The sequence below is a fragment of the Manihot esculenta genome, chromosome 18, assembly GCF_001659605.2.
Source record: "Manihot esculenta cultivar AM560-2 chromosome 18, M.esculenta_v8, whole genome shotgun sequence".
Taxonomy (NCBI): domain Eukaryota; kingdom Viridiplantae; phylum Streptophyta; class Magnoliopsida; order Malpighiales; family Euphorbiaceae; genus Manihot; species Manihot esculenta.
Genome location: NC_035178.2, coordinates 688,183 through 710,994, shown reverse-complemented (window position 1 = coordinate 710,994; position 22,812 = coordinate 688,183). Strand labels below are relative to the sequence as shown.

General features: G+C 37.4%; 5 protein-coding genes and 1 long non-coding RNA gene across 13 annotated transcripts; 2 read left to right on the top strand and 4 right to left on the bottom strand.

Moving 5' to 3' along the window:
• Positions 1–256: 256 nt before the first annotated feature.
• On the bottom strand, positions 257–4,715 carry LOC110606582 (monosaccharide-sensing protein 2). Of its 2 annotated transcripts, none has more exons than XM_021745450.2 (6): positions 4,148–4,715; positions 3,865–3,981; positions 3,060–3,620; positions 1,262–2,199; positions 954–1,141; positions 257–874 (listed from the first exon to the last, which is right to left on the bottom strand). In XM_021745450.2, the coding sequence occupies exons 2-6, from the start codon at positions 3,941–3,943 to the stop codon at positions 430–432; spliced, it is 2,211 nt and encodes a 736-aa protein (XP_021601142.1). In that variant the 5' UTR covers positions 3,944–3,981; positions 4,148–4,715; the 3' UTR covers positions 257–429. The 2 variants fall into 2 exon arrangements, with proteins under 2 accessions (XP_021601142.1, XP_021601143.1); XM_021745451.2 differs by having other exon boundaries at positions 4,309–4,715.
• Positions 4,716–6,032: 1,317 nt separating this feature from the next.
• Positions 6,033–7,198, top strand: LOC110605786. The gene is made up of 2 exons (XR_002486444.2): positions 6,033–6,381; positions 6,979–7,198. It is a non-coding gene; the product is annotated as an uncharacterized LOC110605786 (long non-coding RNA).
• A 2,377-nt stretch (positions 7,199–9,575) lies between these two features.
• Positions 9,576–12,281, bottom strand: LOC110605785 (protein CUP-SHAPED COTYLEDON 3). 3 transcript variants are annotated; one of them, XM_043952914.1, is made up of 4 exons: positions 11,918–12,281; positions 10,806–11,080; positions 10,276–10,486; positions 9,576–10,185 (listed from the first exon to the last, which is right to left on the bottom strand). In XM_043952914.1, the coding sequence occupies exons 1-4, from the start codon at positions 12,117–12,119 to the stop codon at positions 9,761–9,763; spliced, it is 1,113 nt and encodes a 370-aa protein (XP_043808849.1). In that variant the 5' UTR covers positions 12,120–12,281; the 3' UTR covers positions 9,576–9,760. The 3 variants fall into 3 exon arrangements, with proteins under 3 accessions (XP_043808849.1, XP_021600114.2, XP_021600113.2); XM_021744422.2 differs by having other exon boundaries at positions 9,576–10,182; positions 11,918–12,280; XM_021744421.2 differs by having other exon boundaries at positions 9,576–10,486; positions 11,918–12,272.
• Positions 12,282–13,880: 1,599 nt separating this feature from the next.
• Positions 13,881–17,570, bottom strand: LOC110606135 (probable inorganic phosphate transporter 1-9). Its single transcript, XM_021744900.2, has 2 exons — positions 15,646–17,570; positions 13,881–15,036 (listed from the first exon to the last, which is right to left on the bottom strand). The coding sequence occupies exons 1-2, from the start codon at positions 16,341–16,343 to the stop codon at positions 14,148–14,150; spliced, it is 1,587 nt and encodes a 528-aa protein (XP_021600592.1). The 5' UTR covers positions 16,344–17,570; the 3' UTR covers positions 13,881–14,147.
• Positions 17,571–17,715: 145 nt separating this feature from the next.
• Positions 17,716–20,221, bottom strand: LOC110606010 (increased DNA methylation 3). 4 transcript variants are annotated; one of them, XM_021744722.2, is made up of 3 exons: positions 19,928–20,221; positions 18,345–18,518; positions 17,716–18,100 (listed from the first exon to the last, which is right to left on the bottom strand). In XM_021744722.2, the coding sequence occupies exons 2-3, from the start codon at positions 18,511–18,513 to the stop codon at positions 17,838–17,840; spliced, it is 432 nt and encodes a 143-aa protein (XP_021600414.1). In that variant the 5' UTR covers positions 18,514–18,518; positions 19,928–20,221; the 3' UTR covers positions 17,716–17,837. The 4 variants fall into 4 exon arrangements, with proteins under 4 accessions (XP_021600414.1, XP_021600412.1, XP_043808850.1 ...); XM_021744720.2 differs by having other exon boundaries at positions 18,345–18,536; positions 19,928–20,211; XM_043952915.1 differs by lacking the exon at positions 19,928–20,221 and adding an exon at positions 19,395–19,794.
• Positions 20,222–20,907: 686 nt separating this feature from the next.
• Positions 20,908–22,679, top strand: LOC110606774 (heavy metal-associated isoprenylated plant protein 44). Of its 2 annotated transcripts, none has more exons than XM_021745762.2 (3): positions 20,908–21,658; positions 21,866–21,944; positions 22,019–22,679. In XM_021745762.2, the coding sequence occupies exons 1-3, from the start codon at positions 21,653–21,655 to the stop codon at positions 22,204–22,206; spliced, it is 273 nt and encodes a 90-aa protein (XP_021601454.1). In that variant the 5' UTR covers positions 20,908–21,652; the 3' UTR covers positions 22,207–22,679. The 2 variants fall into 2 exon arrangements, with proteins under 2 accessions (XP_021601454.1, XP_021601455.1); XM_021745763.2 differs by having other exon boundaries at positions 20,914–21,658; positions 21,872–21,944.
• Positions 22,680–22,812: the final 133 nt, after the last annotated feature.

Below are 22,812 nucleotides of genomic sequence, written 5' to 3'. Positions count from 1 at the left end.
AACATCCTTATGACTTAAATTTACTATATAAAATCCTCACATCCTAACATCCAGTTGACATGTACTCGGAGAAATACAACTTTCCACTTGCAATTTTTTTTTTTAATTAAAAAAAGTAAATTCATATAAAAAAAATTGACATAAATTTACAAGAATTTAATACATCTAATGAAAATTTTCTTTAAACACTCAAAACATCTCCAATTAAATAAAAAGAAATAGCAATACCGTTGAACATAGTGCTAAGAACAGTGCATCGTCCAAGTCAAGTATCTATATATTACTCATATATTTATAATGAAAAAAAAATATGAAACAAAATGGTAATTTTAATTGTTTAATTATGATTTTTTTTTTCTCAATATAATGACATCTGTAGCAGCTCAAACTGCATAATAATCAACAGGCCATCCATCCAAGCTTTTTCTATCAATCATTCTTGGCAGCAGCAGCTTGTCTTGCTCCAACAGCAAAGAATTCCGTAATCACTTCAAGGGGCATGCCCTTAGTTTCTGGGACCTTCAAGAACACGAACACCCAAGACATGCTACACATCACCGCAAAAATTATAAAGATGCCCTTAAGTCCAATTGAAGTTAGCATTACAGGCACCGTGTAGGTGACAATGATGTCCCCAATCCAGTATACTAAGGCACAAATGGCAATGCAGAGCCCACGAACCCTTGTGGGGAAGATCTCAGAGCACAGGATGTTTGGAATTGGTCCATAAGCCATTACAAAGCAGCAGAAGTAGATAACAACACAAACGGTTGAGATTGTTGCATTGGCAACTGTACCCAAGTCCACCAGTTGCCCAATTATTAGGATGATGAGGGAGACTATAAGCACAGGAAGTGTAGTGAGTAGCAGGGTCCTGCAAAAAACAGGGAAGAATTCGTCTAACAAAATACCCTTTTGTGAATGAAATTCATATAAAGTGTACAAGGAACCACCTTCTGCCTGAGATATCCATGAGCCTCATGCCCAAGGCTATACAAGGAAGCATCAGAAATGTTGTGAATGCACTAATAAGGAATGATGCAGACGTTGAACTAATTCCCAGGTTCACAAGAAGAACTTCAACGCCTGCCTCTTCAAGAATTTGTGGAGTGTAGTAGAGAATACCACCTATACCAGAAAACTGCAAGCAAGTGTGAAAAAAAGCTTCAGTTATTTGCCACAATACATGATGTATCCACAAGTGTGGATCGCAGGGATACTGTTGCTAATTTCAATTCAATAACGAAAATAAATGGATTACCTGCTGAAGGATTTGAATTCCAACCCCGACAACCAATGCTCGCTTAACTCCGGGATCAAGTAAAGCAGCCCAAGCTGGTCCCTTTTTGGCAGTTTCAGCTGGGTGAACCATTGCAGGTCCAACTGTATGCTGATCTAGAAGCTCCTTGGAATAAAGAGCAGGCTGACTTACAAGAGCAGCAGCCTGGACATAGTCGCCCTCTGCAGGAACATCACCACCAGGAAGTGAAACTAGAGACCCACGACGAGATCCAGGGACTCCCTCCTGGTGCAAATAAATCCTTTTAAATTCTCCTCCCTTCTTCCCATCTTCTCCTTCTCTCTCAGACCATTTCCATGCCAACTGCCAACCACCACCAATACCTGTAGCACCAACAGCCTCCCCAGTTCCTTGCATGAGACTGCTATGGCGTCTCATGCTCAGGATACTGCCATGAGAAGCTGGGGGGGGCATATCCTTTTCCATGCTTGTTGTCTGGCGCGAGATTAATGGACTATGTAAATTGTCATCCGAGTCTCCCTCAGCAGCTTCTGATGCGTAGTCATCACCTTCCCTCTGAAGGCTCTCTTCATCCCATTGCTCATGTTTGGCATGAGGTTCTGCCGTACTAAACATGCTACCAAAGTTAGGGAAAAGCATGCTTCCTGATTCAGGAAGCTTCTCATGAACACTACCAAAAAGGGTCACAAGAGGATCCATAAGAGGCACACTTTGGTTCACCATGCTTCCCTGGCGAGATGCAAGAGCAAGAGAACTCTGTCCGGTGACAGGTTTGGCAACCCAGGAAAGGCCTGCTTCAGGCCCGTACAATTTGATTTTATCTTTCCCAGCAGTGGGTTCCTGATCATCATCAGGTTCATCAGCAGGGCCTATTATGTACTCCTCTATGGATGTCTCACCCCCAATACCAAGACCTTCAACCAGCAAAGCCATCTCACCTGTGGATCATAGAAGCTTTAGCAACATCCACTTTATCATAAGCTACTTCAATGGGAAAAGGATGATTAGAAATTTCCAACAATAGGATTTTTACATAGTTAAATACATGAACCAATCTGAAAACCTGTTGCATGCTATTTTCATCTGAGAAAAAAAAAAGAAAGAGAGGATATGCTGCCATAATGTCAACTCAAAGTTCTAATAAACTAACCACAAACATGTGACTATAAATCTCGGCATGAAATCCAAAAGTAAGGATTTTTTCATCAGACTCGAGGCAGACCAATAACAATGTGAAAATATCGGAATTCCACGGCAAATGAAACAGGATATTCTATAAAAGAATTTTAATTCCATATCACTTTTGAGACTAGCAAAGCAAGTTGTCTGGCATCCATGCAAAAGTAAATTATGGGGACAATGGATGATATAAAATAATAATAAAAATAGAGAGAGAAAGAGGGAGCTTTAATGCTTCCAATAAGTAACTTAAAACTATTTAGCAGAAACATATTAACATTCGGAAGAATTATGTATCAAACATTCAGTTGAAAAGTAGTAAGTTTTTAATTTTGACACTACTAATAAAATTTCAAGTTGACCCACTAAAAAATTGATGATTTGAAGCAGCCAGAATAATCCAGACATCTGCTCCAACGGAAATAACTCATTGTGATAAGTAAACTATAATCCCAAGTTATATTGAAGATGATTATGCAAACCATCCACTTTAATTAGGGCCCTCTGGTGACTGCTAAAACAAACAAGCGTTTATGCCATTGGCTGAATCTGATACCTAAATTACTGAACCTTTTTCCTAGAAAGGACAACAGCAAAGAAAGGGAATAGAGTGAAATACCTGAAACGTCTTCCCTCCCTCTTAATCTCTGCAGAACTTGTTTAGCTTCAAGCATCTTTCCTTTACTCACAAGCCATCGAGGAGTTTCAGGCAAATAAAATATTGTCAATGCAAAATACAACAGTGAAGGTATAGAAAGAATCCCTAGCATCAACCTCCAACTTGGTGAGGGTGTTAATGACATTCCAAAGACCATACAATACGACAGAAACATCCCACCTGAACCAGTGAACTGAGGAAGGGTATTTAACATTCCCCTTATGTCTGATGGGGCAGTCTCAGATATATAAACTGGAACAAGTGTAACAGCTAGGCCAATTGCAAATCCATCTAATAGCCTTGCTATGCACAGGACATACACGTTTGGGGACCAAACCATTATCAAACCACTAATAAAGTAAAGCATGGATGAAATTATTAGCATTGGACGCCGACCAAGCCAATCTGATATTGCTCCTGAGCATGTTGTGATTGCTGTGGCTCCAATAAGTGACATGGCCACAACTAGACCTTCCACTGCAGTTTGCAAATCCAGGTCCTTCTTGATGTAAACAATTGCCCCTGAAATGAATAGAAAGAAAAGGGCAGGACTGAATCCATTCAGTAATTTGACATTGAGACCGAATATTCTTTGCTAGAGAACCAAACAAAGAATAAATAAAGCCCTTAGGTAAGCTCGACTACTATAACCACAATCCCAGAAAAGTTTACACTGAATCAAAATAGACACAGATGTTAAACATTCAAAATGGTCGTCATTGAAGATCAAATAGACGATAAAATTAACCATTTAAGGAAGAAGTACCAGCAATTGTAGCATTATCCCATCCTTGCAAGAAGCTCCCAATGCAAGCAGCAATAGCCACTAATGCAGCTCCGTTCATCTTTTAACCAATGAATCAAACTCTTTTATCTAGGTAATCTGCAAGAAAACAATATCTCAGATAACGAATCAGCAAAATACTTCAGATCTGATTGCACTCATCAGAGACTATAAAACACAGGAATCAACCTACCCCAGCAGCCAGGCAGAGTCTAATGAATAAATTTATTAAATTTGAAAACATGCTGTGAATTAATACACTTACTCAATTAAGAATAAAATACAAGCCCAATTAACATCAGCAAATGGAACAAAACAGAAAGGTGAGTTCTCTTTAGATTAATCTGCTATCGATTGGCCAGTAACAAGAGTAGAGGCTCATGCACTGAAAGATTTAGCTTCTGTTTGGAAGAGAAGAGAAAATACCAATAATCCAAGTGGTTGATGAACTGGATACTTGGTTAAGGAATCTTTGGGGAGAGACAAGTGACACGAGATGTTCGTAAAAATATCTAGGAAAAGAGTTGATATTTAGTCTGAAAAGAAACCAACTTTGGAGATTGAAATTGAAACTGATATTAATTGGACCCCTTTTCCCAACAACCCTTCAACAGCAACGCAATACCCGTCAAACGCTGGCTCCTTGCTCACTCACGCCACCGAGTTGAAACCTCCCCTCAATAACCCACATACTAAATTCCCCAGAAACCATTAGAAGTTCCCAGTGAGTACAAGTAGAGTCACTCTACAGTGAGATATACCAACAGAATCCAAGAACTTGGAATTAAAACTGAAAAGTTAAGCAAATCTTTTGATGGGGGGGGGGGGGGGGGGTAGGAATTGGAGAAGGGTGTCTGGAATCTATGGCTTCCAATACCAATCAAGCGATGGGGTTGGAGGACAGATATTGTTGTTATTTTATATTATATAGTTGTTGTTTTTTTGGCCTCGCTCTTTGGATTTTAATTATAATAATTATTGGAGTAGCAATGATGGTCTGAACTGTACTCGTTCTGTAAGAATTGGACATCTACCGTTGTGTCGAGGGACAAAATCTTCTTTTTTATTATTAATTATTAATTATTCTATCCTGCTGTGTATCCAAAAGATTGACATTTTAATTTTGTTGGACTTTTCAATTATTAATTAGATTAATAAATTTAAAAAAAAAAATTTTTAACATGAATAAGAAAGTTGCACAGAAATTTACCACAGAGCTCAAAACATAAGCCCAAACTCACTTAACTAATTAGCCAATAAAACGAATTAGATAAACTCAACCACCAGATCTCATGCAAAAATATAAATTTACATAAATGATTTTTCATTGTAATTTTATAATTTTGATTCACAATAATTTGATTTAAGGTTTTCTTTTGGGTAAGTAATACTTTTTTTAAGAATTGACACTGAATTAATACTTCTTTCATTCATATCTTAATTTATTGTCTAATGAATGGCATACAATATTCAATAATTTAATTACATATCACATTCAAAGTAAATTTTCTAATAGATAATGGAAAAATTATTATTTAAATATTTGAATTTTATAACATTTTGAATAAAATTTACTATGAAAGTAATGTGTGAATCTTAAATTGAATAAGTATATATATAAACAGCTAAGTTTAAAAAATTAATTTCTTTAAAAAATTTATTATATATAAATGAAATAATGAAAAAAAGGGAAATAAATGAAAAAGCATGTGAATGAAGGTCATAGGATAGTAGATATTTGCATGTGGGTCAAGATCAGGCAGTTTCCAATACATTACCATTTCCTCAAAAATGCGCTGAGCCACATGGGATCCATCGCTGCCTGTCGGTTTTGTCCGCTAACACCCTATTCCATCGCCAACCTCTACGTTTGGACAATTTATATTTTTTTTTTTTATTAAAAAAAGTCATTTTGTTATAATAATTTATAATATTTTTTTATTAATTAATTTCTTCAATTATTTCAAACACTGAGTTATAAAAAAATATTTTTTAAAAAATATTTATTTATTAAATATTAGCACATTCATCAATGGTTTCTATTTGTAGTGATTACATCTAATTTAAAGTTGTATTAACTCATTAAATATTTGAATAAAAATTTAAATATAGTAAATTGTATTTATATTTTCAATATAGAAAATCTTGGGTTTGGAAAGGCCAAAGCCCAGGGCCTCTCCCTCTCATTCATTCACGATGAGCGTAAGCCCAAATTTTGGAATAAATCAATCACGGCTGCTATTGCCTACTGCCTATTGCTAAGCAAGGATCAATCCCCCAAATTGGTCTCCTGAGTATTGTCGAGAAAGCTAAAGTGGGAAAATGGCATTCATGAGGGGAGAGCCTTTGGTGGCCAAGCTGGCTGCGGTCGCCAAGTATGGGGTTTTGCCTGGAGCTATGGTGGCGGCTTTAATATATTCTCCACCTCGATATGGATCCTCCTCCAAGGATGACAAGTCCCCCAAATAAGACCCTAGTCGTCCCTCTTTCTCTCTTTTGGTTGGTTTTTCTTCTCTCTTCTTTTAATTCTTCGTTCTATGTTTAGGGTTTGATACAATTTACTTTTCTATTTGTCCACTTTTGTTTTTGATTATCCATGTCCATTTCTTCTATGCATTATAGTGCTAGCATGAATTATTTGATTAAATCTCGGACATTTTTCATCTGGATTTTTGCTTGAATGCTTAAATCAGTTACTTTTCCTTTGCTCCGTAAACAAATAAATATATTGTGGACTCTTTTATTTATTAGGCCCTCAATGAGCATTTGAGGGATTTAGGTTTTCTAGATTGTTTACCTCCACAAATTGGATCCAATTGTACCTCTTTTTCGACAGAGGTTCTCAAAATGTCGCTGTCATAATCTTAAATCCTTCGTTTATTCTTTTGCAACTCTAGATGGCCCAGTTATTTCAGGGTCACAGAAGGCAGGTGATTCATGTAGGTCAAGTTAAGCTTCGAGCTATATTTAATTTTAATAAAAGAATATACCGCAGCAGAGTTTCTGATTGATAGATAGGATTGAGATTTTACATTCTTCAATAATCTCTGCAAAACCCTGAAACCTGACCTACTTTAACCTATTTTATTGGAACAGGGCGGCTTTGATGGTGGAACTGCATGCAATTGTTGATTTGTGCTTTTTTTTTTATGTGCTTGGACATGTAATAATCCTCAACTCTGGATCTAGCAGCTGGATCCCATGAGTAGGTAGTTTGTGAATGAAAATGTTTTATTATTTTGACATGCACAACCTTTTTGAGTTGTAAATCTTTCTTCTTGGGCTTGCTCATTATGAACATCATCTGGTTAATCAATGCTGCCTCTGTTATGCCTAAGGAATAAAGAAATAGTAGATTAGTCACTTCAGTCAATTGTAACCCTAGAAAGTAGTTATGAGACTCAAAATAGTAAAAATAGGAACTAACTTGTAAAGAGAAAGATATCCAAATCATTTGTAATAAAGATAAACTCTTTCTTCCTATTTTTGCACTTTCCTTTTCTCTAATTCTCTCTATTACTTCTCCCCTTTCTATTTCTTTTCTCAACTCAATCTACTTCTATTTCTTTCACTCCCCATTTTTTTTGTTTCAAAGGGAATTACAAGCTATGTAACAAGTGGTATCAGAGCCTACGATCCAAAGACACTAAATTCCAGGTTTTTCTCATATTTTCTTCTGCTGCTTCCTGTTCTTGGAATCCATATCTTCTGCTCTTCTTTTTACAATTCTTCTTCTTCTTTCTTGAATTTCTTTGAAAATCCAAGAAATATCAAGATTCTAGTCATTTTCCCTCTCTAATTCTCTCTATTCTCTCATCTAAGTTCTGTTTTCTCTCTATTTCTTCTTTTATTCCTCATCCCTTTCTTTCTCTATTTCCCCCTAATTTCTACTCTTTCCTCTGTTTCTCCCTCTTTTCTTCTGTTTCTCTCTAATTCTTCTATCTTCTCTCATTCCTTCTTTCATTTTTGTTTCCTTTCTCTCCCAATCTCTTGATGTTGGAATATATTACATATGGAGGCAACAGTTTCATAGTTATATTGTTGCTTTCCTTATTCATTATTGGGGACAAGAATGATTTCAAGGGGTAGGGAATGTAATGACTAAGGAATAAAGAAATAGTAGAATAGTCTCTTCAGTCTATTGTAATTGTAGAAAGTAGTTATGTGACCCAAAATAGTATAAATAGGAACTTACTTGTAAAGAGAAAGATATCCAAATCATTAGTAATCAAGATAAACTCTTTTTCTCTATTTCTGCTCTCTCCTCTTCTCTAATTCTCTCTATTACTTCTCCGTTTCCTGTTTATTTTCTCAACTCATTCTATTTTTATTTCTCTCCCTATTTTTTTTTTCTTTTTTGTTTCAAAGGGAATTACAGGTCTGCTATGTAACAGCCTCATCAAATTGTGGAATAAATTCTGGATGATTCATGATTTGGTGCAAACACCGGTGCTCTTTCTTTGTAATTAGAGTAGCTCAAGTCATTTGGAAATGTTACATTGGTAATGAGCAATGAATACATGGTATAAAGGAGACCATATGTTAAAGTTTACCACATTTTGCATCTTTATCTTTTATTTCTTTACAAATTGTAATAATTAATATATATGACATGGAACACATGATGGCTACATAGTATGAGGGCTGCATATGATCTTGGGATTCGATTACGACTTTATAGCTTATAGTTTATACACAAATGCTTACGTGAGATGAGTTCAAGATGTAGTCCAGGCACTCTAGTTTATGGCTGCTAGATTATTGTTTATAGCTGCATGAGGTATAGCAATTGGTGAGAGAAAAATTTTCGCGATACTCGCACTAATTGTAGGCTTTATTATTTTTTCCCCTTACTCGGACCTATAGATTATGGCCGCCATGGGTGAGTTGTATGGTGGCTACGACGGGGCTGCCATTTGCCAATCTTAGTATATTAGATCCTGGAACGTGAATTCGACCCTTTATCGATTGTGCTCTGCTCGACCCATAAAACATATCTTGATTGTAGTTCCTGCTCCAGTAATTTCGTAGGATCGAGTTTAATGGTTTAGTTGAATGGTTGGGCCGGTAGCGGCTCTATCTAATCCAGATCACAAAACAACTAGGTGCAATTGAAGAATAGAAACTCTGATTTCCCGAGAAAATTTTGTATAATCTCCCCAGATTTCCACGTACCCAACTTTGTGATGATTAGAAGCAGGCAGAATGGGAAAAAGATGACCGGTCACCATGACCCAAGGTTACATGTGATATTTGTTGATGCAGGCGTTGGTGGCTGTCCCCTCCTGTACATGGATCCAGGATTTTGCACGACATTTTTTTTAACAAGAACAACAAATTCATGATGCCATTGTCATCGACTTTATGAATCATGCAAAGCTTTTCCAGATGCATTCAAATTCTTGTCTCCCTAGCCTCGGTTTTTATAGAGCATAGATTGGCAGGCCCCTACAAAAGCTCTACCAGCGCGCATGCATGCAGAGGGACCCAATCCTATTGCCAATCATCAACACAAAGTGACGTCAAAATATTACTATACCCAAGTATGAACAACTGGAACCTCCAATCCCATCCACCGTGTCACATCAAACAGCTCCTCACTCTCACCTGCTGCGTCCCGTTTTTACCTCCACATCTAGTGAGATGTGGCCATTGTCATCAATCTTTATTAGACGGATAAGAAAAATGTCTTAACCCAACAGCAAAAAAAACACATCTCTAAAAATCCTTAAATTACTACATAGATACGTTCGTATCTCCGAGCACTACATTTAATTATGCTGCAGTACATTAATGAACACAGGGGCTACATTATATAGATGATATACTGTATACATATGAACTAGTATGGCACTAGCTGTTTGGACACTCTAAGATCTTAAGAATCTAATTGCCAAGATTCTGCAGGGTGTCTGATAGGAGTATCTAACATCATCATCTGAAAGCCGGCCCCGTTGAAAGCAATTGAAGTGGACATCTCATAGGCAGTAATGTCTGAATCAGTAGCAGCTGCTGAGATCCCCAAAACATTGCAATCCATCTCACAAGACAAGGGATATTGAATGCATGGGCTTGGATGAACCTTATCCACCCAGTTCATATTACTGTTAGCATCAGGCAGTTGAAAATAGGAAAAGTTTGCCTCTGTCTTGCACTGTTTTGGAATATTGGATTGTTCCTTCAAAGTGCAATCTTGATGCGAGACGGGGGACTTGAAGAGCATCGATGGTGACGCGCCGTTGGTGTTCGTGTCTGTGTGTACGTTTTTGTTTGTTTCTCTAGTGTTCTTTGTTATAGAAGCTGCTGAAAAAGAGGGTTGGAATAACTCATTTACTGAGACTATGTTGTTAGATTGGAAGACTAGGGAACTCAGCAGTAAACTTTTCAGATCACCTTCTTGGTGGTGAATCAGAAAATGATTTTGGAGTACCTCCGTCGGAGCTTGATCTTGGCATTTTAATAGCGTCGATGGGGCTTCAAGCAATGGAGGCAAGGAACAAGATATGGGTGGTGACGAAACTTCCAAGACGAAGCCTTGCCCGTGCACCAGGCCATTTTTCTTCTCCCCAGTTTTGTGAAATATCCTGCAAATTACCCATTCCTCCTGCAGGGCAACAATATTCCAAGGACGATAAAATCTTTCTCAACAGGGTTTAAGCAATGATAATAAAAAACCACCGTGTTAATTAAAATGCATATGTCGTGAATTTTCTGGAGGTCTAATAAATGCGAGAGCCATTGACACAAAAACAGGGCATGTTAAATCAAAGCAATCACATCAGACGCTACCCCGAAGGTTAAATAATGGAGTGAAAATGGTCCAGTCGGCGTGCAGTGCACACAGATTAACAAGTCAACCCGGAAAAGGACAAGAGAGAGGTTGGAGTGTGTGGGAAGGGAGAGACGATGACTCCCACACTAACCTTGCACGTGTGACGGTAGGAGAAATCACCGTCCAAGCGGTACTCGTGCATGACCCACTTGGTCTTCTCGCCTCTGGGAGCTCTGCCCTTGTAGAAAACGAGGGTCTTTTTCATGCCAAGTAATGCACCAGTTGAGGCACTGTACACTTCCCTATCTTTGCCTGTGGCCTTCCAGTACCCAGCTCCGGTTGCTCTATTTGTTCTCAGCCCTGTTGGGTACTTCCTGTCCCTCAGGCTGAAGAAGTACCATTCCCTATCCCCCATTTTTGCCACATCTGATTAACAGCACATAGCTACAGCCTTATCAATTCCACATTTAATGATTTGGGATTTTTCAGAAAGTTAAGTAATGAGCTTTCAGGTCACAATATGGACAAATTTCTAGCCAAATGTATGGTGGGGAATAGCTTAAAGGGTACGTGCATACCATACTCAACTTCATAATAGTGACATTAATAACTAAAAAGAAATATTCATATATATCGGCAAGAAAGCTTTGGACTTCAAACAAATAGTACTATTTTTTGCTCCATTACTTCTCGGATCTAGTAGACTTGAATAAGCCATTGCTATGAATGTCAGCAGTTCAAAAATCTAACCAAGATCTTAATTATAAGCATTAAAGACTAAATATCTAGATTTGAAAAAGAGCGAGAGAGTATTTACAAGGCAGAGATTTAAGGTTTAGTTTAGTAGTTCTGCATGACTCACAAGGCATCTAGCTACCCACAAGGTTCGAAAAACAAGATTTTAAGAAGATAACTAGCTGCATTTCTGTGGTTTAAGTTAAATCCCTCAGGCTTAGCTCAATGAGAAGTTCATTAGATTGAATGTCCAGCCTCAATTGAATCAACCAATCAGTAACTCAATGAAGAACAAGGAAAGAACGAAACAAATAAAAAGTAAAGAAAGAATGCAGAATCTTGAATCATATCAAGCAAAGCAAGAATAACATATACCAGAAAGTGTCGCGATTGCATTGCAACCCTAGTGAAAAATTAATATTCCTATTTCTTAATGGTGTTATGTCCAATAACAACAATGGTGAGCCGCAAGCGGAGAGCAAAGCATTTTTCATCCAGGACCAGGAAGACAAAAAACAAAGCATATACCTGGAAGCTCCCAGGGCTCGCATCTGTTGAGGTCAACTTCAGCTATTTCGATTCCACAAAAGCTCCCATGAAAGACCTTAGAAGCAAGATAGAAGGTTATAAGCTCTTCATCAGTTGGATGGAATCTAAAGCCTGGAGGCAAACCTTGGTCGTTTGGATCTTCCCCATTGAGCTCAAACAAAAGCTCTTCCATGGCCAACATTTTCCAGAAGAGGGATATGGAGTTAGATTTTGTAGAAGAAAGAAGAGAAGAGAATGGTGAGGGATGAAGAGAAAAGGGTTATAATGAGGGGTAATATATAGGGAATTTAAGCACTGAAACAGAAGGAGAAGGAGAGGCGAAGGGAGAGAGTTTTAGAGGGATAAAGGAGGGGACCTACAACAACGCACCTGATGCTGATGAGAAGAGGGCTATCCAATCAGGGATTAGCTTATTATTATTATTATTTAAAAAAAAAAAAAAAAAAAAAAAAAGACGCAAAGATATGTATGGGTGTACAGAGCGTGGATGGGGAGAGTAAAATGCGAAAAGGGAAGAGAGAGAGTATGTTTATTTGGATTTCTTTCATTCTGAGAACTGGGAAGGCCTCTGAGATCATCATCCATCGTCACCTAAATTCTTTTTTTCTCCAAACAAAATAAATTAATGGATGCGTTTTCTTTCCCTGCTATCATGTTATTTTAGATTTCCTAATGCTGAAGTAATGATGCTCACAATGTTCACTTGGATTGGATGAGTAATTGTAAATATGCATGCAATTGCATCCATTGGTACATGAGTGAGCTAACAGAGAAAAGTTTCCCATATATTGCTTTAACATGCAAAATCTAAAAATAAATGAGGAGAGTTTGCTTCTGCAGCTTAGCCTTTTGCCGCAGCTATCATAATAATAAATATAATATAGTAGGAACTACTGTAGAAGCGCACGGCACCTCTAATTGCTGAAACCCTAGTTTAGGTTATACGAGACCACAAGTATTTATGGTGATATCATTAAAAGGGTGTGGCGGTGCACGTGTATTATATATTTATTTAGAAAAAGAAAATGGAAACCTAGGCTAGGCGTACGTGTAGCCAAGAAAAAGATAACAAAGATCTAATGCTCATATTTCTATGTTCTTCTCATTTATAACATAATACAATATAATATCAATTCACTATTATTAATTAATTCAAAAATAAATACCAAATTGTAAAAAAGACAATGCCCAGATGAAGCAGGTTGTATTATTTGGATTAGGAAATGAGATCATCTCAACTGACAACTGGGTCCTCTATATATATATATTGATTCACATAATCATACGCAACCCTCTACCCCCGCCCTATGGCCTATGGTTACCACGCACTTGCATGTTGCATATTTTAAAATTCTGCTCATTGGGTGTGCGCCAAGAGATGATATAAATGAAAAAGGACTGGAAGAACACCAGCTTTTCAAGTTGATTACTGCATTTATTTCCTTCAACCACCTTTCTGTTTTCCCCTGCCTCCTTTTTTTCACTCAATTCATCTCTCTCTCTTCTATTTCCAATTAACTTTTTTTTTTAGTAAGCAAATTACATTTCTTTTATTAGGTGCAACTACAGTTGTAAATGAATAAGAAAATTTTTCACTTGGTCATCTTCAAGTGAAAACAAGGGAAAGATGGATTGAAAAATACATCCAAAATATTACACTTTATTCTGGGGGCCGATGACTTGATAGTGACTTGCAAATTTTTGTCATTTTCTGCTATTGGGCACCATTCTGTTTATGGGATGACTTTGGGCCTCCTCCTCAATTCTGAGCCTTTGGTCCAATCACTGGGATTGCGGACCATCAGGAATATGGGCCAATAACCCTAATCTTTCCCATCATCAGTCTTTTTTAATTTAATTGCTGGAAATGTATTTTTCATGCTATGCTATGCTTTTGCTTTCGATATTGATAATTAGTCATGGTAAGACCTACATAAAATAGTTGTATAAAAAAACTTCTCCAAATTTAATGAGTAATCACCCATTTCAATTTCATATACTATTCTCTCATGTAAGCAGTCTTGCAGTTCTTTAACCATAACATATGGAACAAAAACAAAACTACATCTCAAATTAAGCTAACATCGTATCTCTGCTGCAAGCCTAGTATATATATACGTACATATACAACACGAAGATGGAGAAGCTGAGGCTATAGCTATCTATGCATGGCGTGTACAAAGAGGAAGTCATTAACAAGTGCGCTAAATTAAATAGCGATGACTTCTGCCGAGTCGGAGCGGCCACTAGCACCAGCAAAACATCCCGAACAAAGCTGCTCCTCATCATCTTCATCTTCATTCTCATTCTCCTCTAATGATCTTCCCATGGTTTCGGGTGTGAATACATAGCTCACCACCATTCCCACAAGACAAACCAAACCCAAAACCACCAAAGCAACTCTCATTGGTTTAACTTTTGGATAATCATTGTCATCTCGTTCCTTTGAAGCCCACAAAACCCCAAGAGACCCTATCAGTGCCCCCATCTTCCCAATAGCTCCCGAAATCCCATGACATGTTGACCTAAATCTAGCTGGAAAAAGTTCGGCAGGGACTATGAATGTTGTGGTGTTTGGTCCAAAATTGGCAAAGAAGAATGTGAGTGCATATAGGAATAAGAAAGCTGCATTAGTGTGCCGCCCCCAATAATGGTAAGGAATTCCAAGGGCAAAATAAACTATACCCATGAACAGAAAGCCCATGATTTGTATTTTTCTTCTTCCAATGCGATCTATGAAATAGACAGTGAAGTAATACCCAGGAATGGTGGAGCAGACTGCGACGATGGCTTGGAAGCGGGCGATTTTGAAAGCTTCTTCATAGACGTTGACGTCTTTGAGTTTAAGGAACTGGCTGTAAATCTGGGACTGAAAGAGGTTGCTGCTGTAGAAGACCATGTCGAGGAGAAACCAATTGAGAGAACAAGAGAAGAGGTGTCGGCCGTGGAGGCGAAAGAATTTTCTGGAGAGAAGGGGATAGGTTGGTCGATCTTGTGACCATTGCTCGTCTTCTGCTATTTGGCTCATTGGAACGTCTAATACCTTCTCCATGTCCTTAGCTGCCTGTAGAACATTATTCTCCACTAGGGCTGTGTATCTGCACATTAATTGGAGATCAGCAAACCACATATCATACCATTAAATCCTTATTTTACGGGAGTTAGAACTGAGAGATTCTTCATGAACAAGAATTTTTTTAAAGCGAATAGAAATGAGCTTTTGCAACAAGAGTCGGACACTCGATTAGCTGATGATGTTATGTTAACATTAAAAAGTTAATATCATATGCCAATCAAATAAATTATTAAAAAAAATAAATGATTGCCCATATGCCTTTCATATGCGAATTATATATACTTATCGAACATAGAAATCTCTGGGCAGATGAATTGACTACTTATAATAATAATAAATATATGATCTTAGGTCTTTCCCACCGGCCAAACAGCACAGTTTCCACTTTCCATGCATTGTTTTTTCAGAAGCTGATTCAAACCAAGATCTAATTAGCATGGACTTAGAAACACTGATTTTGATTTACGAGAATAAATCAAGATTTTATTTTGTTTATTATTTGATGTTTTCTTAGAAAGAAAGAAAGAAAGAAAGAAGGCATCTTTCGTTGTTCTTCTTCCCTAGAAAGAGTAGAGTCAAAGAAAAACACCTTTCAAAATAATCCAACTAAAAAACGATGGTTTAAAACTACCTGGCAGTTTCAGGCATCATCATACGCCAATAAAAGGTGAGAGACGCCGGAATTGCACCCAACATCAGTATCAACCTCCATGTAAGATCAGCATCTTCAGGCGTACGATCATTCCTCAAATTCGCTGATGCATTCCAGAATATCTTACACACAACCATGGTCACTGCTGAGCTCGCCAAGATCCCAAATCCTTGCATCGAAAACACTCCGGCTATGAAAGACCCTCGAGTCCTCCTGTTCGCGAACTCCGACATGATCGTTGCCGATAACGGATAATCCCCTCCGATACCCACACCCAGAAGGAATCTAAAGAACGTAAAACTCACCAGAACGCAGTTACGGGTCCTGCATATCGAAAACCCGCATCCCAGAGAACTCAACACCATCAGCATCAATGCGAGTCCATAAACACTGCGCCTTCCCATTCGGTCACCTTGTCTACCGAACACCACCTGACCTATTGCGGTGCCGAGAAGGGCGGTGCTGACCATGAAAGCGAGGACGGGGGTTGGGATATCGTATTTGGCGGGTTCGGGGTGGTTCTCGTAGTATATCCTCCCGATGAGTTTAGTAATTGGAGGGATACAGAAGAAATCGTAGGCGTCGGTGAAGAGGCCCATCCCTGCAACGATGATGGCTTTGAAGTGGTAGTACTGAGTTCTTGCGGAGTCAAGGGCAGAAAGGACTTTTAACGGCATTGTTGCTACTAGGATGGAAATGGGAAAAGTGGAAAGGAAATGAAAATGGGTAAGCTGATTTTGGAGGTGATTAAGAATTTTTATATGCAGAAATTAAGATAGGAAAGTGATTTGTGAAGGAAGAAGGTATGCAAATGTGACGTATGAGAAATTTCGCAGATGAAAGATAAGCGTGGACTTTTGACTCTGATGCTTCAGAAGATGCGGATCATATAATAACTTAATAACATAAAATTTGTGCTTTCTGTTTGGACACGACCAACTCAGGAGATCATTGGGCTAACATTAAGTGACAGTTTTAATTCTCGATAGGGAGACGGTGAAAACATTGAATTTCTGTGTATCCAATACCTATGCCATGCCAGCTGTAATATAGTAGTAATTCCCAACCTGGAACCTTCTTTACTTTCTATGTAGACTCGTTGAGATAACGAGAATACATCCCTCCCTTTAATTTCTAATAACAGTGGACCAAGGTCATATGTGCCATTTGTCAAGGCAGGCAGCCCATGGAAACATTACGCTCAGGCCTCAGTTTCAATGAATGACCAATTTATCTGCATGCTCCACATGGACATGTCTTCTATGGTCAATAAAGATGGCAATAGATGGACTAGGTTGTTGGTGTTTGGAAGGCAAAGAAACTAGGCTTAAAACAACATCGCATTCGACAAATTGCTGATGTACGTACCTGAAATTCTCTGCGGAAACTTCTTCGCTAGTTCGTGGGCCTCCTTAAACCATACCTTCTTCGACTAAATTATCAATAATTAAACTAAATTTACATCTTAGTCGCTGTTTTGTCTTTGAGTAATTAAAAAATTAGATGGAGGCTCACCCAAATTCTACAAGGACCTTATTGGCCATGGGCATTTGGGGATAACAAATGTGATGCTCGTTTATCCACGTTGATTCTAGCCCAGCAAGTTTCATATCCGCTTACATCCTTCCAAATTCTTTGAATGCCTCAAGTCAACCCTTCCCTTCATCATTACCTAAGGCTGGGGCATCAATTTTAGTTCAAGATTCAAAGAATTCTGATCCAACTGCAAAATTCCTCTCAATTTCAATTCCATCTCAAGTAGTTTTCCCCAACTTGACGACTCCATGCGCTTCTTCATGAACCAAAGAAAAATCAAATCAAATCCACGTAGTTTCGTGGCCTTTGCCAGGTGAGAATAAAAGTGGTATCCCAGAGGAACTACACTGAAAAAATTACTGTAAACGTACACATTCTGTAAAGCAGAGAACATACTCTGTGCTCCAAGTTTAAAAACTAAATTAAATAGAAATAAATAAAAAAAAATACTAGGTGCACTGAAAAGCAAGATCTATAGGATAAAAACACAACATCAATATTAGCAATGGAAAATAAAAAAGATGCATCAAGAATGCAGTCTGCCATTACTTTGTCATAAACTTCACCATTGTTTTCTACAGAATGTCTTTGTATTTTAGATGCATTCCTAAAGAAAAACTCAGGGAAGACAGGATTCAACCATCTACATGAATAACTCGCACTCTCTCTTTCATAACCATCCCTTCCAGGATGCCATCACCCCTGAAATTAGGACAGAAGAGGCGAGGGTCAACAGGTCCAGGCAATTTAAAAGAAATAGTAAATGGCCCAGGTGGGCTCAGTTGCTGGACTCTCAACTTGAACACATTCGATGAGTCTTTCAGAATTCCTCCATCAGGTGTTACTACTCCTCGTATGTGAACAATCCCATCATGCTGGATCTCGCATTTTACCCCACCTGCAACAATAACATGCACAACCTACTTGGTCAATTCATATATTTAGTTATGTAATGAATTAACTATATTAAATACATGCCACACATAATCATAATGCTTTGTTTGAGGATTCCTCCTCATTCCCCATGATCCGAACCAGGGACTCCAAATGAATTATGCTTTACATAATTATGTTATAACTGCTTCACCAAGTCAAGGTGCATGGTACTCAATATGTGCCAGAGGTAAAGATAGTAAACTTACATTCATTCTTCCGGATGCCAGGCAGTGCAACTCGGAAAAGGTACGCTTGTTCACTAACACCTATGTCTATTAAACCAATAGGTGGTCCAGCACCACCTTCATTTGCTGTTCCAGTTAATAACATGGGTGGTTTCAGTTGTGGATGGTTGCCAAAACTTCGTGGATCCATGCTGCCTACTCAGTAGCCACAACCTATTAAATTTAAAATCATGAGCACAAGAAATACTAATGCAGCAAAAGACTTCTGAATGTGCAAAAATGCAATTGTCTTTGAAATATTTATATAGAATTAAGAAAAACTTGGGACGTTGGAGAAAATATTTAAAAATCACATGTTAAAATTTGCATTTGCATTAACCACTGCTTTCCTGTCCTAAAAGATGCATCTGGTCACAAATATTTTTATAATTCAAATAAGAATCCTGAAAAGTTCAAACGACAAGTATTCATATTGAAGCTTATATATTGAAGTTCCAGAAAACCGATGTTCTTCGGCCTACATAATCAATTTAAGTGAACTGGAACCAAAGAAACAAAAGTTTAGCAAAATCATTAACTTCCTATAATGGTTCTGACAATTGGCTTGGAAATAGGGCAGTAGAAGCCAAGAAATTCAAAAGTAAATGGTGCATAGCATGCAAAGACAAACTCAAAATATAAACCTATAACATGCCAAGATAAGGTCTAAGAGTAAACAACTACTGCAGCATATTAGAGAAAGCCGGCTCCCTGATGTTAGAATCATAATTGAGTTGTATTCTTCTAAAAGACAATCCTTCATTCGTTATTGCAGTAAAAAATGCTGCTACTTGGAGACAATCACAATACCTAAGATTATCCCCCCCACGAATGAGCCAAGAGGAATGAAAATGAATAAGAATTCTGTTATGAAAACATCATCAGGAAAAAATTGAAGAGCATACTGTAAGAACTACCAAATCCCATTTCGTACAACTTATAAAGTAAATTAATTGTAAAACTCAAACCAGCAGCAAGCTTATTCAGAAAGATAATTAGATCGACAATTTTCTAGGGCAAGAAGTCAAGTACCTTCCTACTTGTGGGTAAAATTAAGCCTAGTTCCCATTCTTAACGGTTCAAGAACATCTCAGGGCAAGCATAGATGAAGGAGAGCGCACTAAACACACACAAGCCCCACAAATAATCAACCTTTATTCACCTTAAATGACTAGATATTTGAAATTACACAGGATAGCGCTGTAAGGGTATCCACACAATGCCATTAAATATCACTACTGCTATGCGCTCCCCATACAACCATTGATACATCTCCCTCCAACGAAAATCTCATTTCGCCATCCGATACCCGAATCTTCGGGGGTAGTTTCTTATTAACAAAATTTACTTCTCTTTTTCATGATATTCTATTAGCAATTGACAAATAGTAAACTTTTAATTGATTAATTTTCTAGATGTTAAAACATCGAATCAAACAACAATGACCAACAGTACAAATATATATATTAAAAAAAAAATTCGAACATTGGATACATATATAAGCAAGTGGACATCTTCAATCAGCATTTGCAGAAGGTAAAGAGAAATCGGAGAATGGTACGAACCATAAAGCGGGAAACAGGAAATCGACGACGCAGCGGGGCCGCCGATGAAGCTCTCTTCTGTATCCGCGATTGCGAGAGAATCAGAATCGGGTATCGTTGGTCGAGAAACCTTGGGCTCGTGTCTGCGCCTATATGAAAGCTCTTACACCCAGTCTCTAATCAGACGATTCTGTTCCTCATAGTGACATTGGTTATAACACTGATTTAGCCGCTATAATTGTTTTAATAGTTAGCAAAAAAAAAAAACTAACTTTTTATAATCAACTCTCTCCTCCACCAAATAAAAGTCAAAGACAATTGTTGAACATACACTTAACCTATTGTCTCCTCAGAATATGATGGGATTATGGTTTAGAGTTTGGAAATTTCTTATGTGCATCAACACAATATGATTTTTATTATTTTAAATGGTTTGGTTGGGTGTATATGTTGATGGCTGTAAGGATTACTCTTAGAGTTTAATGTGGAAAATACTGTTTCTTACATGTATTGGTGAGAATTAAGTCGGTGGCGTGTTATGTAGATCTACCAGAATCTCCAACCCCTTTAAATTCAGCAAACTTGCCTTTGTTTAGTGATCATCATATATGATAATAATTGTTATTTTACCTTTCTAATAATTTCCTAGTTTTTTCAGAGCATCATCTCTTTAAAGTGTGGTCATGATGAAATTAAGCAACCAATGTTGATCCATAGGCCATCGTTCAAGCTAAACTTCTTTTATAAGCTGAGGAACTACTTGACATTTTTTACCATCCTCTGCATAATACATTTGGATGAAATAGTATTCAAGTAGCTACTGAGTCCACGCACTGGGGCGTGAATTGGGCTCCTAAAGCGGTCTAACAATTCAAAAAAAGTGCAATGACCAAACGAAATCCGGACATTTGATTCTTGATAAATCCCAAATTCCAATGTTTCTTCACCTTGATCCCAAGCATCTGTAACTGGAATCGAATCTTCCCTTCTCACTCTATATCAAAACAATAACCATTTTCAGAGCTCTATTGCATTTCAATCATAGATTTTTTATTTAACTTAAAATTCAGCTGTAAAATGGCCTATTAGACCTGATATTTACAAGAAAAAAAATAAATTGCAATAAGACCAAACTTGCTCTATGGTTTATCTCTCTCCTTTTCTCTTCTTTTCTTTCACGTTTTCCAGAGTTTGCGAAGCAAATCCAAGCTATGATACAAAATGCTCATTACATAACTAGGAAAGAGAGAAGCAAGGAATAAGATGGGTATGCCAGATGGAGGGTGGAGATTGTTTTTTGTTTTGGTGGCAACCCTAGAGATAGAGGCAACAAAAAAGTAGGGGTTGGACCCGTCAAAGCCAATCATTTGAAATGCTTAGACTCGCATTGCTTTGCGCAGAGGGAACTACTTTGTGTTTGTGTTTGTTTTTGTGTTTTGAGTGTTGTGCTATGTTACATACAACAGAGCATAGCATGTCACACTCACATCTCTCCATGTTAACGGTTTTCTTGTTATCTGGTTTTTCTCCTTCTTCAATGTTCCCCTTTGAAAAAGCATAGAGCAGAACCCGACACCATAAACCCACTTTACTGTTTATTCCATCTTTTTTCATGTCCTCTCAGTTGTATATATGAGCCTGACATTCCCTATCTGTTCCATTCATTCCAATTGCAGCTTCTTTTATCATCTCTACTTTTCTGCTCCCATCTCATCATCATCATTTGCAGATCAATCAGAGTTCTGAATGGAGGTAATTTATTCATTCCTTTGCTCTCACTCCTCAGTTGCTTTTGCTAGCTATTATTTTTATGTAGATTTTAGCTTAGCTCCTTCTCTTTAGCCAGCCAACTCAAACATCAACTTCTTTTTGTTTTTTGCTCTTATTAGACTCATTTTATCATTTTTGAATACTTTTTTGGCCCAAATGTTAATCAATTAAGATTCTGAAAACCATAAGTTGCAGAGCGTTGAATTGAAGGTGGAGATGGTTGGCATACATGAGAAAAGACTCAGGAAATCCCTCTCGAAATTGAAAGGTCAGTAAATACATATCATGTTCTCCAAGTAATGAACTGGTACAGTATCTGAAGGGCATTGTGTTGAATAACAGGAATAGAGAAAGTGGAAGTGGATGCTAATAGCCACAAGGTGGTGGTTACAGGAAATGCACATAGGAACAAAATACTTAGAGCCATAAGGAGAGGTGGTCTGAAAGCTGATTTCTGGTCTGCACAAAATGACCTTCTCAATGCCTATGCCTATGGAAGCCTGAGATTTAACAACTTCAACTTCTTCTAAGATTTTTCTTTACGCTTTTCATCTTACATTGGATATGGTATACCGAGGCTGTACTTAGTGTTTTTTTATTTTATTTTATTTGGTCCTGATTCTGTTTCTCCTTTGTCTTTTTCAAAGGAACTCTCTCATGATGATACATGCATAGAGATAGAGTGAAATTAAAGAGTCCTAAATTTTGCAGATTTTCCCAATTCTTTTTCTTAGGGGAGAAACATTTCAGTGTAACATTTAATTTCTTCCAAAAAGAGTCAATTGGATGACATTTCTGTTGGTATCACCAGATAATAGCAAGCATTGTTCTAGAATTAGACATCATAAGCTCTTGCATTAAAATAGACACTTTTTTCTTTTAACAAAAATGTCCTTAAAATGGTTGAAACCAAGATGCCATCACATGTAAATTTTTTATTTTAATTAGTCATATGGACATTTTTTTTTTAAAGAAGAAATCATTATATGAAGGAAAACAAAAATTAATTCAATAACTATTACATTAAATTTATATAAAAACATTATAAATAATATAAATATTTAGTTTAATAATTAATGAATGAGAGTTCTGATATTCTAATCTCTCAATCCAAACATCCCTTAAAACTTTGGAGA